Source organism: Teleopsis dalmanni, chromosome 2 (genome assembly GCF_002237135.1).
Source record: "Teleopsis dalmanni isolate 2A chromosome 2, ASM223713v2, whole genome shotgun sequence".
Taxonomy (NCBI): Eukaryota; Metazoa; Arthropoda; class Insecta; order Diptera; family Diopsidae; genus Teleopsis; species Teleopsis dalmanni.
Genome location: NC_051847.1, coordinates 112,892,323 through 112,910,606, shown reverse-complemented (window position 1 = coordinate 112,910,606; position 18,284 = coordinate 112,892,323). Strand labels below are relative to the sequence as shown.

The following is an 18,284-nucleotide window of genomic DNA, read 5'->3' as shown; positions in this document are numbered from 1 at the left end:
TCCTGAAAACGAAAAAGTTGCGCGGTACCAATTAGAGTGAATATGCATAGTTCTTGGTTTAACCAACACTTATAATTATCAAAAGGTGACCACACTGCAAATACCCATTTCGGAAACATCATGCTTTCTTTCGAAAGTATCTAATATTTTTTAATGGTAAGTTTAAAGTGTTTTTAGATTGATTTCCTTCTTAAGAAAATATATTTTAGCAAATTATGACTAGTACTGGATTTTCATTTGGAATGTGTTTAATATATGAGGCTTGTACCGCTAAAATAAGATTGGGGTATTATATTTACTGTATATGCCTACACTTAAATCGTGCTATTTTATATGACTTAACCTAAGTAATAGGGGTCTTTTGTTGAGCAAGAATTTTTTTTTTATAGATATAAGTCTGCCTCTAAGACTTAAGGATAATGGGAGTTATCTTATTTTAAAAGTTGGATTTTAAATATCTGCTGACATTTTTTTTTAAATTTTTATTGATAATTAGTGATATTTTGACTGCTAGAGAATAAATTATATCATTTTATTTGATGTTTCTATTATTTCTGCAGAACCGCAGAAAATAATGGAAATTTCCGATCATGCATTACGCACATGATCAAAGTTTCACTGATTTCCAAAGGTGAAAGCATGGGTGGAAAAGTTCAGAACAGGGCAGTTGGTTTTTGAGTAGTGAGTTGCGATGTGGCTGTTCTGAGAGTTGTTCTTGAGAAGTTTTGTTTGAGCGTTAAAGTATCCAAGTGGCAGTTGTTTTTTCGGGTTTTATTGCTAAAATCAAGTATTGCTAAAACCTATTATAAAGTTAAACATTAAACAAAAAAAAAAGAAATAAAAAAACTTAAATCGATCATGTGAATAAGATGGTGCAACAGAAGAAAACATTTAGTAAATTTAACACTTCAGCAACATCAGCCAGCATATCCAGTCAGTAAGTTCAACAAAACAACAATTACAGCAATTTCAGTGCAACATCAACGACAGCAGCAGCTTCAGCAACAGCAGCAGTTGCAACATCAACACTAGAGTGAACGCCTTGAATAATGACCGACCAATGTTGATGACAGCTCTCTTCTTTATACAAATAGACCACAAGCGAATAAACTTTGTTTTTGTATAAGTTGAGCAAAACAAAGACCTCTCTCAATATCAGACTTACCTTTGTCAATTCGGCGGCTTTCCTAAAGACTTGGCAATTTCGAAGCAAAGTTTTAACCAAAGCAAAACAACAGTAACGTACTTATGAAAAATAACTCATGCCTATATCTACACTATACACTCCTTGAAAAATAAAATCCTCTCTCGATGAACCAGTATGAACTATTAACAACAAGATATTGAAATTCGCATATACTTCTATGCGAGCAAAATGAAGAATCCTTTTTATTTGAAAATTAAAGATCATTGAATATTGTTGTAGCTGGAACTTTCATCATCGTCCTTAATTTGAAAATTTTAGAGTGCTGGATCCTTTTGACGTGGTTTCCGATAACTTGGTGGCAACAGTTTGGGCCAGCTAAAAATAGATGTTCCAAACCGTCGAGAACATGAGGATTGCCCAAATACGCTCCACAAAAAGTTGCAGTCGTCCTTACTGTACTGTAATGACACCAAACCGATAAATGTGTGATCCAACAAGACTAAAACAGGACGTGTTGTGTGATTTCTGGCACCATTTAGTTGAAACTACAATGCTTTCATATCCAGATTTTCGATTTTTCTAAAACAAATTCATGTGGCTGTTATGTTTAGAATTGGCATTAGCTTTCTAATTTTCGAAAAATACCGGCCTATGCCATCCTCAGAACACGTGTCACACCATGTAGTAATTTTTTGTAAATGTATGGATTTTTCGATTGTGGTAACCTAAGTAATAGAGGTCTTCACAGAAGCATTAATTTCTGGAAATTCGTTTCAAACAGTATGAAAATATTTTCAAATACAATGAAAATGAAAATATTGTTGCATTCTAAAGTATTTAAAACCAATTTTTTAAAACATTTACGAATTTGCAACACATAAACCCTATGGCCCAATGTTCCCCTGGGAACCTACTGGAATGAAGAAAAAGAAGAATGCATAAACCCAATATTGGTTATCAATCTTGGTTTTATTGAAAACAACCAATATATAACCAATTAATCAGGGAAACTTAATATTTTTGAGTTTAATATTTAAATCCATTTTAAAGGAAAGCATAAAAACATGAGAACAAAAGCAAGAAATTTTATTTAAAAATGTTGAATAAAATTCAAAAAGTAAATAGAAAAAATATGGACTGTTTTCTTCCAGATTTAAGAAATGGACATATGTTCCTTTTCCCAAATTTTCTCTCGTAGCTGTGTGTATCAAAAGGATTTGACAACAATAGAAATAACTTTTCATGGCCAAAAATTAACACTTTTATTAAATTTTCATAAAACGAAAAGAACTCTTTAAATATTCATTTGGAAAGGACTTTGCGTTATGGCTTAATTAGCATTTCTTGTACATACTGGAATTTACGACTTACTAATGGGTCACAAGCGGGGCGCTTGGTTAGGCAATTTGTATGAAAACTCAAGAAAATTCCTTTATGGTTACGATTTAATCACTTTAAAAAACGAGTCATAAAAAATTCATGGAAAGTAACTTTCTGGAGCAGCTTCACTTAACATCGGTCTGGCACATTGAATTTGTCAGAAAATTTGAGGCCGACGAGCAGAGTTCCGCTGGAGGAAAGCATCCAAAAAAGGATACGAGTTCGTAATAAAATTAAATGCCTTATATAAGCGACACAGAAATGCCCGAAATACAAAACAAGTGCATAAAAACTTTATGAGGCTATGAGGCTGTAAGGCTGTAAGGCTCTAAGACTACGAGGCAGACAGAAATAAAAATAATAAATGCGAGTTATGAAAAAGGCTAAAGACAAAACTTTTGAATACGAACCGAGTGCAGAAATATCTTTTGTGGTGAATTATTCAACGGAACTGCAGAACGAACTGAAGAATGCCAATAAGTCACAAAATTTATGAAATAATTTTAAATTTTCATTATTTTTGTTTTAATTTCAAACTTCTAAACTTCCCCTGCAATCAAACAAAGGCAGTAGTGACTGTGGTTAGGAAGAGCCACTGCCATTCTCGCTTGAAACTTGAGCGTCTCAAATTGGGCAGATAATGAAAATAAAATATTTAACTTAATTAATTTTTTTTTTGTTTCTGTAAACTGTTTGAGCAGAAAGTCAAACATTTCACTTATAATTCCCGAGGCAAAAATATTGACCTTTTCAAGTGCAAAGTGCAGAGATACTTGGTACTTGTTGCGTAGGTGCATGTAGTCCGGAGCTCTTCGTGTTATTAGTTCAAATAATTTTGTTTCAGTTTTGAAGAATTTTTCGCCTGACATCAAGATTTTTAACACAAACAGATTTAAAAATAAGTCAAATATTTATTTTCGTTCTACTTAAACATAAATGTTGACATATTGTGGTACATGAAAAAAACAGTTCATCACAATTTGATTGTAACGACTTCATTTAATAATTAGAAGATACAATTTTTGAAACAAATATAAATAAAATAAAATTAAATTAAATTTTGGATATGTTTCAATATACGAGTAGCATTTAAATACATTGTACTCTCAGCAATCCTGCCCACGACACGCTTAAATTCTGAAAACTTTCGAAAGAAGTTTCTACTTACAATCAGGATATATAGTATTTTAAGGAGTGATATAGCAAACGTTGTTATGGTTTAGTTCAAATGAAATTTGTATTCATTCTAATCACAACTTTCCGTAATATGTTCAAACTGTAATCTCTGCTAAGCAAGATTGGAATTCTGTAATCTTTAATGGCGGTGGATCAATTCATATTATCATAGACAACTCTAAAGTAAGAAAGAATTATGAATATGACAAATATCGAAAACTCCCAATATGTCAATAGGTCAGATTACAGGATTACTTAATATTTCACATGCTAAACTTTGAATGGTTTTCATGAGTAGTCTTAGATGGTAAATCTTAGTCGTTGTAAATCGATTTACATTTCAAAGATAATCAATCGCTCAAAAGTATAGAAGCAGAGACTGGAAACGGTTATCACTCAACAAGATATGTATAACTTGTCTCATCCTCATCTCCCAGTGGAGCATAGAATCTCATTGGTTTCATTCATTGTGACATTTTCGCTTGGATTTGGCACCTCCGAAATCCTTGTGTCAGCTGCGAAGGATTTTTCGTAGTGAAATGATTACCTTTTAGAGTAATTGTATCTCTATTTGCTTTTATCTCCATGCTTGAATATCGGTTGGGTGCTATTGTCAGTTGGTAGTGGGTCCAAGGCAGTATGCTAGACACGTTTATAAAGCGATTCGCTTGTTCCGAGGCAAATACCTGCTTGAACCTGCGCCTAACATGGCGAATAGTCGCTATGAATGTTTATATATTGAAGTTGGTCAATACTTGTGAAGTGGCGGCTCCTCCGTCCCTCTATAAGCAGTCTTTTAATCCCTTAGACTAAAGATGTTGGAATAAGTCTTAAAACTGTTCCCTCTCTTGTTGGCCCTGACTAAAAATTCCACACGGATTGGGTACCATGTCTTCATCATAGTTGCTCAGGTTTCTAGAATGCACCACGTGGAGGTCGGAGTAGAAATTGAGAACATTCGCTAGACGACTGTTCCCCTTATGCACCTCAAAATATTTATAACAACAAACCTCTATCAAATTTTGGTTCGGAATTATACTGACTTTATGGAATACTACAAAACTGACATGGTTATCGAACATGGCAAGTTTCGTTCCCAAGAAAAAAGAAATCCATAATATCAATCAATAGTTTAGAATTACAGCTCCATTTCGAGAATCGCAATGTATCAATATTTCTGTCAGCATAGATTGTCTGGAAAGGATAGACAGAAGGAGAAGATATGCACGGAAGCAATCGCTTTAAGTAAAGGCGCTTGTTTGTGACTATCTCAATAAAAACCTTGGAGGTCTCTAATAATTACAGATTCAACAAATTTCCTTAATACAATATAAGTGCATAAATTCATCCCAAGCGATAAATTTAAAATTCATGAAATTTCTTTTTTCGTAGCAAAGTGAAAGTTTTTATAAAAAAGAACAAAAGGAAAAATCGCATCTATAAAAACAAACAAAAACTTTTTATAGAAAATAAAATAAAATTTTGTATGAAAATATTTTAAGTAAAACTTTTTGCTGTTTTGACAACAAAAATTTTGAGAACTTTTGCTGAATTGGCAGAAGGGAAGGAAAAATTCTAGACGAGTGCGTGGTCTAAAGCTGCTTTTGCGATGCGGAAGAACCTGCAAAAAATAAAAAAGCAGTAAAATTTATTTTCAAAAATATTTTAAAGCACTTTAGTACCTTAAAAGTATCTCACAAAGAGTCGAGCAAGCATCTTTAATTGATGCCGGGTTTTGCTACTTTTCATTAACAACCAAAGCAACCAGCCAACGAAATTTAAGAAACGACAGCAAATATGTTTCCCTTCAGACTTTTTCGTATTTGTGGGTCAAGGAAAGCGACGAGAAGGACTTACAGATGCGTAAAATTGCTTAATTGGTGCAATTTTCGAGATACTCATAGTTACAAAAGTGCAGAGAGGAGAGTGCAGAATATATGAGTTTCAGAAATTTGAAAAAATACTCATAAATTTATAAGTACGTGAACCGACATTAAAAACTATGTTCTCGACAAGTTGCAGATGCTTGAAACTATCTACTGAGCGAATATTCTTGAAGAGTGAACTATCATTTTTAGTAAAAAATAGAATAAATACAATATTGTTTTTTTCACTGCCAGGGAAGCAATGTCATCTGAAAATGCAGTGATAATATTGATTATATGATGGCAAGTCGAATATATACAATAAATACAAAAAGGGACTAAACACGGTACCTTGTATCAGATGAGCATTTTCAAGACTCACTCCAAATGACCGATCTTCTAGGCAAGAGAAGAGTATATACCAGTAATGTTTTAATAACAAACCTTTTAGTTTTTATATAAGTCCCATGTGCATACCTTATCTACTGTTCAGAAGTCATCTAAAAGTAAAGCCGAACGACAATTGGTCGTCGAGATCGACAAATGGCTTTGGGACGTAGACCCGCCCGTTCTTGGAATCTCCATGACTCATATTGTTCTGTTACATATTAACATTCTGCCATTCTCTGTCATTTTCATATTTAGAAAATATTAGTATAATAGGAATATTGCACATGGTGTATTAAGAATATAGTTTTTTGATAGAATATTAAAAAATTTTAATATATTCTAGCAATCAATATTTTTACCCGAAGCACTCCTAGTTGTCCATATTTCTAAAACTGATCCTCTTGTTCTATTGTTTTATTTGCTTCAAAAAAAAAAAAATTTTAATTTCTAATAAATACAAATAATGAAATAGATATTAATATTTAGTTTGATAATTAATGTGGCTTTTATATATTTGACCGCAAACTAAAGTGGCATTTGCGTTTTTATTGACGCCATTAAACGCGGCGGCAACAACAATGGCGACCACAACCAACGCACTCATATCCGTTTCCTCATAAAATTATTCAAATGTGCAGTTTATGGAGCGCAACAGCGACGAATGCCAACAAACGAGCCACATTACCATCAACTAAAACAAAAAACCAACTGCTTACTCCTGCTTCCTCTGACTTTCACTGACTTTCACTGAATTTTATTGACTTTCACTGGCTTTCACTGTTCCCAGCGGTACACAAGACCACAAATAAGGATTGCGGTTGAATAAGTCTGTGCTTGGATGTATGTGTGAGTGTGTGAATGGGTTTGAGGGTCCCTAACTTCTATTGCTTTTATAGCCATTGCAAGCTTCAATACTTTTACTGGGTTTGAGTACAAAAAGGATGAAATCCTGGTTTGAATTTTTTGCAATTTATGAACTGACAAAGTAAGACGCAAAAGAATGAAGTAGCAGAAAATTTCCAAGAGTTACAGGATATTTGCAACCTGCTTCATTGCTTTTCTTTGTTTGTTTTCATTGTGGCGCATGTGAAATAATTCGAGCAATTCCTACATTTACTCCTCATATCATTCAACACACATTCACATATTAAAGGACATTTAATACCTCAATCTCATTTTGCTTAATAAGTCTCCAGAGTCTTGCTGGATCTTACCTTCTAACTGCCTTGACACATTGCGAGCTGTGAGCCGAGCACCGAGGCTACGCAATTATTGCTTAATTTCTTGTACAATTCCTGCTTTAATTATTTTCTGTTGGGAAAATTTCACACACATCCATCCTTCCGACGACATTGTGGTTCTTTTAAATTTGTTAGATAATAAATGTTTGTTAAGAAAATATTCCCACATTAAAATTAACAGCAAAAAGCCACATCACAAGTCACATAATTTGCGTCAACCTCAAGCAAAATGTTCGAATTATTCTCGACTCTCCCCATTCCCCTCCTTCTAAAAGTAAATTTGTTTTCTTGCATTCAACTTTGATTCCAAAGTGAACTTAATCTTTCATTCTAATTGGCAGTTGGTAACCTGAAAACCTGAAAAATCTGAAATAAAACGAATTTCAAATTACTACAATGAGTGGAGAGAAGAAATAATATTTGAAAACCTTATTTTCTACGAGTGGACCTTGATCTAAGTAATATGTAATTTGGACTAGAGTGCTAGGCTAGAAAGCTTTATGCTGAAAGTCTACTTCTTTCACGTAAGAACTGATTGTTTTAATAATTGATGACATACAAGTCATCTTGATTCCTTTATACCCACCGGATCAATAATATGAGGAATAGCCTATAGTACAATTCAAATTTAAATGATATAATTTCAATGTCTTTCAACAGAAAGTTTTAGAGAATGTTCAATCTTCAAGAACTCTAGCACTCAACAAATATGGCTTGACCAAGCGGCAAATGCTTCACCACCAAGACCATGGTTCAGTAGCAACAAATGGAATTTGATATAATCCCACTAGCTTATGTTATGCTTGCCGTCACTGAATGAGCACCAAACATCTGCAAAGAAAACCCCTACAAAATCGTTGCCTCCGGAATTATTTGACCCGTATCCTTTAAATGAATGACATAATAAACTCTAGTAAATAATTTAATTTTAACATATATATAATTTATCTTTATTTAACTATTTGATTGTTTTATCAAATTTACTCTTCTAACACTTTTACCATTCTTTAACACTGTTCGATATAATAAAGAAACCTAAATCGGAATCACATTTCACCCACATTAACATATAACTTAACCAATTATTTACTGGCTTCGCTTCGATATCTTCTTCAAAACATCAAAGAGATTGGATTATAAATAGACTTTAAAGAAAATAAATTGATAAGAATAAGAATAAAAAAGAACAGGGTACTAGCTCCCATTTGAGCAGAGCACCGCGACCATGATTGATCGTTTGTGCTACAACAGACCCTAACTGAACAAAAGACATTCCGCCTTTCGAATGAAGGCCAAAATGTCGGTTGTTGAGGACCTCTTAATGTCGGAAGGTGCTAGCAATTCCCGACCTAGCGATCTCCTCCTGGCCCAGATCAAAGCTGAGCAGTCACATAGAATGTGGCTGGTTGTCTCCTCTGCCTCCAAGCAGAGTCTACAATCTATCTCTTCGGATAGGCCCATTTTGTTGAGGTGATAACGTAGCCCATGGTGACAATTGATAATGATATCAGTTTATTGTGATGACTTTATTCATATGTTATTATAGAATCACCTGTTACATCAGTGACATTATGACAAAAGAAGATGAAAGTAGATTTAAACCACTAGAATAAGCCACAACCAAATCTCTGACAAATATGAATTTTTCAAATTAAAATAATATTATCAACAAAAATAACTTGAACCGATTTGAGACAAGTTAGCTATTTGATATAGTTATATCTCAAGAAAACTACACTTATTCTCCTATCAACTTATGTCATCAGAACCTATAGCATTCTAATCAACCATATTATTATATGTAGTTCTATGAGCTGGAATATTGGCTGTTCGTGACGCGACATTCTTTGTTATCAAGCATATTGACAAGAGAATTAATTTTCATAGAAAAAAAAATAGACAAATCAACTAAATGAGATACAGTCAAACCTCTCTATAGCGAACCTGCCTATAACGAATTCCTCTCTATAAAGAAGATTTGTTGAAGACACAGCGATTGTTTGAAATATTTCATATATGTTACTTGAACCTCTCTATGTTATATCGAATTCCTTTCTATAACGAAGTTACGTACCTGAACGTAAACAAATTTTTACATACAAAAAAATCTCTATAACAAATTTATTCAAATATAAGGTAACGAGTCAACTAACACGTTTGAACTTATGAGAGACTTCTTCGCTTTTAAAGATTGGTAGAGAGTTTTTAGAGAGCATAATTTTTAGATATTTTTGAAAAGGCTTTTTCGAGTTGAATAAAAAAATAAATTATAAAAATTTAAGTTCTACATAATAATAAATTAGATAGCACTTAATAGATATAATTTTTCTAAATACAAACGAATATATGATTAATATTTTTAATGTTATGTATTTTATATATGTAAACATGAATTAAATATATTTCTTAAATAAATACGTACGTAAAAGCCCAATAAAGCCCAATAAAAGAAAATTTGTTTAACCTATCTATAACAAAAACCTCTTTATAACGAAGTTCTTTGCAGGCACCAGAGATGTCGTTATAGAGAGGTTTGGGTATGTGCTCATTTTTTACAATGTTGCCCAACAGCTATTATTCCAGAACACAAGAAAGCTAACTTATAATATTTTTCAGTTTAGATTCCAGATTTATAGGCCAATTATATGAACTGAATTAATAACTCACGGTTAAAAAATTATATATGATAATAATATATATGATAATAATATTTTTATTATTTTAAAATTGAAATAATAATACGAAAATGGAAAAACGAGTATTTGAAATAGCCAAAAAAAACTAAATTTGGCGGAGACTAATGTTGGAACAATTTTACCTGACTCCTAATTCAAAAAATCAGGTTTGGAGGTAAATGAGCATATAGTTTTCATTCACGAATTATTCCATTCAATAATTCTGAATTACTGCAATATAAGTTTATTGTTTTACTAGTTTTCTTCCTCATGAACACTAACATCTTCTTAGCTGATAACCGTACACAAACCGGAATCGATGAGCGAATTCAGGACCATACATATAGATCCAAATCTCATCTATAGCAATATAACATAATATTTTTAATGTAGCACTTAACTTTTCAAAATAATGAAATAAACACTTAAATTTTCTTAGCTGATAACCATACACAAACCCACTTTGGAATCGATGACCGAATTCAGGACCATATATATTGATCCACATCTCATCCAAAGCAATATAAGATAATATTGTTTACGTGGCACTTAGCTTTTTATATTAATGAAGTGAAATTACATAAATAGAATTTTCATACTCCAATTTCTCCTGCCCACTCTCATTAGGTGGGCATTATCGGACAATATGCTCTTAAACAATTGAAATTCAACAAATACTTAAAATAAATTTTTAATATACTTATAATAACTAATTGAATAACTGAAATAAACAAAATCAAATAATTTTATATTTCTTGAAAACTATTTACATATGAGTAATTTTCTTAAAATGTTTGTCCTAAAATTTTCGAATTTTTTAATTTTTGGTGCTGTTAAACTTTTTTATGCTAATATTTTTATTAATTTAATTTAATTTATATGCTCAGCTTGAATAAAGACTTTTACAAAAGTTTTCGAAGCATCGAAAACATTTTTTTCAAGAAGGCAACAAATTTTCATAAATTAAATGTTTTGCAACACTGGTAAAAAGAGTTTTAAGTAGTAAAAGCAAATTTGATTTGGTTTATGTCACAGCTAAGTACAGTGTTGCACTTCAAAAATAAAATTTTAAAATTTATTGTTAATGGAATCCGTTTACTCTGTATTAATTAACGCATGATACTACATTTACATTGTGAGAGTAAGAGAACGAGATTAGGTTAATCTGCATTTTTAATCTATACCGTTAACATTATATATTGAAGATTCACTTTCGTGTGTTTGATAAATTTCTGTAAATAAAGCATTTAATTACAATTTTGTATAAAAAAATTTTAATATGTATATACTTAATATATTGTTTTATAACAAAATTTAACAAATTGTAGTCATAATTATATACAATTTCTATACAAATTTTCAAATTTTTAATGCTTATTTTACATAGATTTTGACATATCTCTTGAAGACCGTAAAAAAATCTACGACACAAAGACATTTCTTCTAAGATCGTAATAAAATCTTCGACATTAAGACATTCGCAGAGTTGCATTGAGAAATAATAATCATTTTAAAGGAGTTTAACAACTAATCTCGACGAAAAGGAGATAAACTTTTGTATGGGAAATCTGAGATGAACAACAAGGATAATACTTTAATCTCGATTTTTGCTTTAGTCTACTTTTAATCACACAATGTAAACGCCGTATTATTTATAAATCAAGGCTCGTATATATTGATTTGAAATGGTTAAAATTTACATAAATTGTGTTCAATATTGATGAAAAGAAAACTTATACTTAAGCTTAGGCTAAAAACTTTTCCAACATCTTCTTTCCCAGGAATAGAACTTGCAATACTTAATGTATTAAATTAAATTAAATTAAATTAAATTAAATTAAATTAAATTAAATTAAATTAAATTAAATTAAATTAAATTAAATTAAATTAAATTAAATTAAAATAAATTAAATTAAATTAAATAAATAAAATAAATTAAATTAAATTAAATTAAATTAAATTAAATTAAATTAAATTAAATAAAATAAAATAAATTAAATTAAATTAAATAAATTAAATTAAATTAAATTAAATTAAATAAATTAAATTAAATAAATTAATAAATAAATTAAATTAAATTAATTAAATTAAATTAAATTAAATTAAATTAAATTAAATTAAATTAAATTAAATTAAATTAAATTAAATTAAATTAAATTAATGTATTAAATTATGCAGTCTAGGATCTTATTATCTAATCCTCGATTATAAGTTTTGAAACCTCAATACCGAGTTGTTTATTCTCAATTTGGACTCTATGCAATATCGTAATCACTCCACGTGTTTCTTTTCAGATCAAGACGTTGTTTAGTATTCGATTATCATTCGATTCCAATCTTTTCTGTCACATATCGGTTCTAAGACACCGCTGGGACCATTATTGTTCGGCAATTCTAGAACCCTTAAAGTAACGCCTACATTGTTTAACAAGTTATTTGTTTTCTTGTAACTTTACCAACCATTACATGTTTCTAATAATATAATTACGATAATCACCATTCTCAGATATTACAGTACATCCAAATAAGCATTCACAATAAATGAGTTTTTAGTCTTGGCAAACGTGCGGTTTTAGTTGATTATTAGTTAAGCAATTTTAAAAAATTTCTACGTAAAATATTTTAATTTAGTTTTTATTTTGTTTTGCTTTGGTAGAACTATCCATCATTGCAAAAATGTTTTGATTTATTACGTTGAAAATATTTTTTATTTCTCAAAATTATTCATAATATAACAAAAAATTATACAATTGTGTATAATAAACTTAATACTGTGGAAATTAATATTTAATTGTATTACAATTTTATTACAAAAATAAATTTAACATTCATAGGCCGTGTGTGAGTTTAAGTCAATTGAGATAAAGTAAATTGAAATTTTCTAGAGATTTTTTGCACTGTACTTATGTAAATATTTAATTATAAATTTATTGCACTTCTTTATTATTTTTAGTTAAAAGTTTTCACATTTATTTTTTTTATTTATTAAACATCACCTAATTTACCCTTATCGAAATTCTAGTAAATACCAACATTCGCTGCCATATCGACATAATTGACTACTTATCTTAATTTACCATCAATTTACTCGAACTCGCACACAGTCGTAATAAGTAAAAACAAGACAAGTAATTTTGAATGCGTTATAAAAAGCTTCTTTCAACACTGAAAATATACACAGTTCTTATGCGTGCTCAAATGCAACTCTGCAAGTTTTTTCGTCGAACGTCGTTCAATTTATCGCTTGCGACCAGCTGTTAGTAGTTAAGTAAATCATATTCCTCTTTCGTTTGTACTAATTTTTGTTTTGTTGCTCGGCATAAGCATGCATAAAATAGCTGCCTATAGTAATTTTGACATAACGAAAAAAGGTCGAAAAGTAAAGGCTATCAGAAGCGTGCTTCAGATATTATTACAAGTTAAAATATAGCAATAATTATTTTAAAAAATATTCAAAATTGAATTTGAATTTTGTATTAAACGGAAGTAAAACGTACAACAAAGTTTTAACGGAAATCATTAAGTCCAAAGTTTTGATTGTAAATATATATTTATTTTAAGGTGTGACTATTTACTTTAATGAAGAATTAGTGCACATACGATTACTTAACCAATTTTTATATGTAATTTCTAGTGTAAATTAAGAACATTAAGCGAAAATGAATATTTCAAAAACTAATGTTAATGGCTTGACCGGCGCTCAAGTATTGACAGCAAGTGGAACACTCTCTCAACCAAGTAGGCAGTCCCACCAAATCAGGGAATCAACTGTGGCTATGGCGAAACCACTGCATTTGCAACGCTTAGAACGAGCATTGGATATGAAACCATTTATGAAGTATGCGCGTGAAATTTTAGCCAAACCATTAAGTAGTGAAGATGATAGTGCCGAGGACTCTACTGAAGCCTGCTCCGATAATGAATCAGAAAATGGAACCAATCGAAAGAAATGCAAAAAATTGTTTGGTTCAAGAATAGGTATAAAAGAATAGCCTTTTAAATTGTTTCCTTTGCATGCGTGAAAACCTAACTCATTGCAGCAAAGTCATCAGTAATTAATATTTTATAACCTTTAATTATTATAATTAAACTCTTTCTAGAGCGTCAAAATATAAAAATGCACCTTTATAACTTCTCTGAGTTGAGCAACGATCGTGAATGGTTGTTTTCCATAGTATTAAGTGACACTGAATCAGAGTCAGAACTCAGCGATGAGGACGATTATATAAAGCAGTTATTGAAATCTCATCGGAAAATGCAAAAGGAACGTGAACGCTATTATAAAACCCCTACTGTACGTTACAATTTAATTAATAAATAAAATGTTAAATTTTTAATTAATGTACAAATTATTAAATATATATATGTTATCTTTAGAACAATCAGTATACCTATTACGGAAGTGGTTTTCTATCCTGCATTGACATGCATCCCGACCATCAGCAGTCTATAATTGGTGTGCGCAAGCGTAAACGACGTGCAAAGAATGAAAATAAGTCAACCTTACCCAAATTACAAAAACTGACGAAAATTCGTAAATCTCGCAAAAACATTCCAAACGATGAGCCTGAATCTGGAGAAATTCATCCTTCAGAACTAAAGAACTATGCTTTCGGTGATACCTCAGCCGTGAATGATGATGACTTATCTGATGAAGCTGATGCCTATAGTAGTGCTGCACTATCTAGCAAAGCAAATAGCTCAGCCGTACGTAGCAAAAGTCGTAGAAATTTGTTGGCGTCTCCTGAAGTGTTAGCGGCACGTAGAAAACGCGTTTGGCAATTAATGTGTAAAAAGGAAATAACTCGCTGTCATCGCTTGAGGATTAACAACCACAAGGAAGTAATACAGAGCAGCAAGCGAGTTGCAGGTATGTGCATGAAAGTAGTGCGTCAGCGTGCCATGCAATCGCAACGTGTTATGAAGGAAACTGTGTGGCGTGCAAAACGGCTCTCACGAGAGATGCTGGGCTATTGGAAACGTTATGAACGTGTTGAGCGTGATACGAGGAAACGTATGGAACGTGAAGCTGAAGAACAGCGTAAAATGGATGTTGAAATCATAGAAGCTAAACGACAACAACGTAAACTTAATTTCCTTATCACTCAAACTGAACTGTACGCGCATTTTATGTCTAAAAAGCTCGGCCAGGGTACTGAAGAAGAACAACTGCGTATATTAAGCCAACTGGATGACGAAAAGAATCCACGTCTTGCTGCATATGATGACTATGACGCAGAACACATGAAACAGCTGGCACAAAAGAATGCAGAGACAGCGTTTAATACTGATCGAGTATTAAAGCATCAGTTTGATGTAGCAACAAGGATAAAAGAAGAGCAAGAAGAAGCAATGAAAACCGATGAAATAACTGGACCTCCAGTAAAAGCAGACTTGCCCCAACCGACCATATTTAAAGGCACTTTAAAAACATATCAAATCAAAGGTAAACACTTCCATCGATATAAATTTATTCATATAATTTTTATTTTATTTTACAGGTATGACATGGTTGGCTAATCTTTATGACCAGGGCATAAGTGGGATATTAGCAGATGAAATGGGTTTGGGTAAAACTGTACAATCAATAGCATTTCTCTGTCATGTAGCAGAACACTATGGAGTTTGGGGTCCTTTTCTAGTTATATCACCTGCGTCAACTTTACACAACTGGCAGCAGGAGTTAGCACGTTTTGTACCAGAATTCAATGTAGTTCCATATTGGGGTTCACCAAATGAACGTAAAATCCTACGCCAATTTTGGGAACAAAAAGATTTACATACGCGAGACGCTAGTTTTCACGTTGTTATCACATCCTATCAGCTGATTGTATCTGACTATAAATATTTTAATCGTATAAAATGGCAATATATGGTATTAGACGAAGCACAAGCAATAAAAAGTGCGTCCTCAATGCGTTGGAAATTGTTGTTGGGCTTTAATTGTCGAAATCGCCTACTATTGAGTGGCACACCGATACAAAATAGTATGGCTGAACTATGGGCTCTGCTGCACTTTATAATGCCAACACTATTTGATTCACATGATGAATTTAATGAGTGGTTCTCAAAGGATATTGAATCTCATGCTGAAAATAAAACAGGTATCGATGAAAAGCAAATCTCAAGATTGCACATGATACTCAAACCGTTTATGCTGCGGCGCATTAAAAAAGATGTGGAGAACGAACTATCAGACAAAATTGAAATCATGGTTTACTGTCCACTAACCATAAGACAGAAACTGCTATATATGGCACTTAAAAAGAAGATACGAATTGAGGATCTACTACACCTAACACGAAGTGGTGCAGGCAGTTCCAGCGATGGTGGACATGTTGATCGCAATTTCACTTCAAATCTTATGAATTTAGTTATGCAGTTTCGAAAAGTGTGCAATCATCCAGAGCTTTTTGAACGAAGAGATGTTAAGAGCCCTTTTGCTATGCGTTGTCAAGAGTATGTGATGCCACGCTTGGTATATGATGATGGCGTACTTAAAACAGCTTTGCCTAGTAAACGCCATTTGCTCTATAACAGGTTAGAAATGCTTTTTTATTTTTGACTTCCTAACAGTAATTAATTATATCAAAATATTTCAATTGATTAGGTTTCTTATATACAAAGCTGAACATGTACATCGTTCTATGTTTAGTGAACCAAAAGCAAATAACATTCAAAAAAGTGGGGAAAACTATTCCCGATATATCGATCTAAATGTAAGTGATGATTGCTGTTTTAGTTTTACGCGTTTAAGTGATATATCACCAAAAAATTTGGAAGATATGACTGTTGGTGGACTAATTAGTTCGTAAGTTATGCAATACATAATTTCAAACCTGAGGGTTTTAGAGAAATAAAAATATTTGTTCTATTTCCCAGTTTACAACATTATCGCTTTTTACTCATTTTCTATAAGTTGCTATCGTATCGTCGATTATGGTGGACGAACTATAAACCCTCACGTTTTCAGTTACTAGAACCGATGTTAGAAAATCCCATTGAGCAATGCACTCTATTTGAAGACAGTATTTTAAAGAGCTGCATATTCACAAGCATGGTAAGAATATGCACTAGCACTTTTAGTCCTTTGGGAACCTTAGTCTCTATTATGTATTTATCTAATTATCTATATATTTTATCATAAAAACATAAAAACATTTTATTTTATTAGATTGGAAATGACAGTAGTGTGTATGCGTTTGGAGATTACATTGTTGTAAATATGCAAGAAACCATGGAACATCGCGTTATACGTTCAAAACGATTCAAAAGCCATAAAATCCTGAATGAAGAAGCTAATATAAAAGATATAAAGAAAGAGTCTGATATAGACATTATGACATGTGACGACGAAGTTACGAGTGTAAAATCGCAGCTCCTGGAAGGTCAGTCAAAGAAAACAAAAACAGGAACGAATGAACTCCTGCCCGAATTTCCATACATTGCACGCAAACCTACTAGATTTTACTGTGAACCATTAGAAATGCCAAAATTTCTATATGGTTTGTGTCCACGAGTACAGGCAACAAGAAGAAGGATGTAGTAAGTGTCAATACGATTTAGTAAATAGCAAATCCACTTAAATTCATTTTGAATTTTTTTTAATAGCTGTGAAAGTCGTGCAGCCGAGTGGTCACATATTCGACATATGCAATGTGAAAACCCTGATGGACAACAATTGGTTTATAGTAGCTTAGATATTTGCAAACCACGTAGTGGGTGGTCATCACTTATTATACCGGACAAACAAACACTTGTATCAGATGCTGGAAAACTATCAGTGCTGGATAGTCTCTTAACGCGACTCAAATCACAAGGACATCGTGTATTAATTTATTCACAAATGACCAAAATGATTGATCTTTTAGAGGTAAGTGTGATTTTATTCATAATATGGTAACTTTTTTGCAAAAATGGTATGATTTAGGAATATATGTGGCACCGAAAACATCGCTATATGCGATTAGATGGTTCTAGTAAAATTTCAGCACGTAGAGATATGGTCGCAGATTTCCAAACACGTGCAGATATTTTTGTATTTTTACTTTCGACGCGAGCGGGTGGCTTAGGCATTAATTTAACCGCAGCTGACACAGTAAGTGCTTTATTTGTAATTATTTTAGTATATATATTTAGATTTATACCCTGTGCTCAAAATGAAACAATAAGTGCATGTATAGTGGCAGTGCGCACATTTTCCAAATTTCTACCACTTACGAAATACGATCCTATGATACGAATCCAATGACAATTTTTTCAAACTGCGAAAACGAGAGAGTTTGATCATCACTGTAGTAATGAAAAGATTTTAAAGATACTGGTGACACACACCGCTCACTAAAATAAATTATAGCTCTCAAACTGTAAGGAATTACAAACTGTTGTCGTCCGTCGCCGGTTATTAGGCG

General features: G+C 32.0%; 1 protein-coding gene across 1 annotated transcript; it reads left to right on the top strand.

Moving 5' to 3' along the window:
- The first annotated feature begins 13,166 nt into the window (after positions 1-13,166).
- LOC119675481 (chromatin-remodeling ATPase INO80-like) lies at positions 13,167-18,124 on the top strand. The gene is made up of 10 exons (XM_038086687.1): positions 13,167-13,412; positions 13,508-13,851; positions 13,974-14,167; positions 14,251-15,319; positions 15,375-16,413; positions 16,484-16,684; positions 16,756-16,933; positions 17,048-17,418; positions 17,485-17,746; positions 17,804-18,124. The coding sequence occupies exons 2-10, from the start codon at positions 13,533-13,535 to the stop codon at positions 18,122-18,124; spliced, it is 3,954 nt and encodes a 1,317-aa protein (XP_037942615.1). The 5' UTR covers positions 13,167-13,412; positions 13,508-13,532.
- Positions 18,125-18,284: the final 160 nt, after the last annotated feature.

What these genes read in the sequence shown, in the direction of transcription:
- LOC119675481 (XM_038086687.1), top strand. Translation starts at nt 13,533, where the DNA reads ATGAATATTTCAAAAACTAATGTTAATGGCTTGACCGGCGCTCAAGTA. An exon ending in GTTGGTGGACTAATTAGTTC is followed by an intron (nt 16,685 to 16,755) that starts GTAAGTTATGCA and finishes TCTATTTCCCAG; the next exon opens with TTTACAACATTATCGCTTTT. An exon ending in GCAACAAGAAGAAGGATGTA is followed by an intron (nt 17,419 to 17,484) that starts GTAAGTGTCAAT and finishes TTTTTTTAATAG; the next exon opens with CTGTGAAAGTCGTGCAGCCG.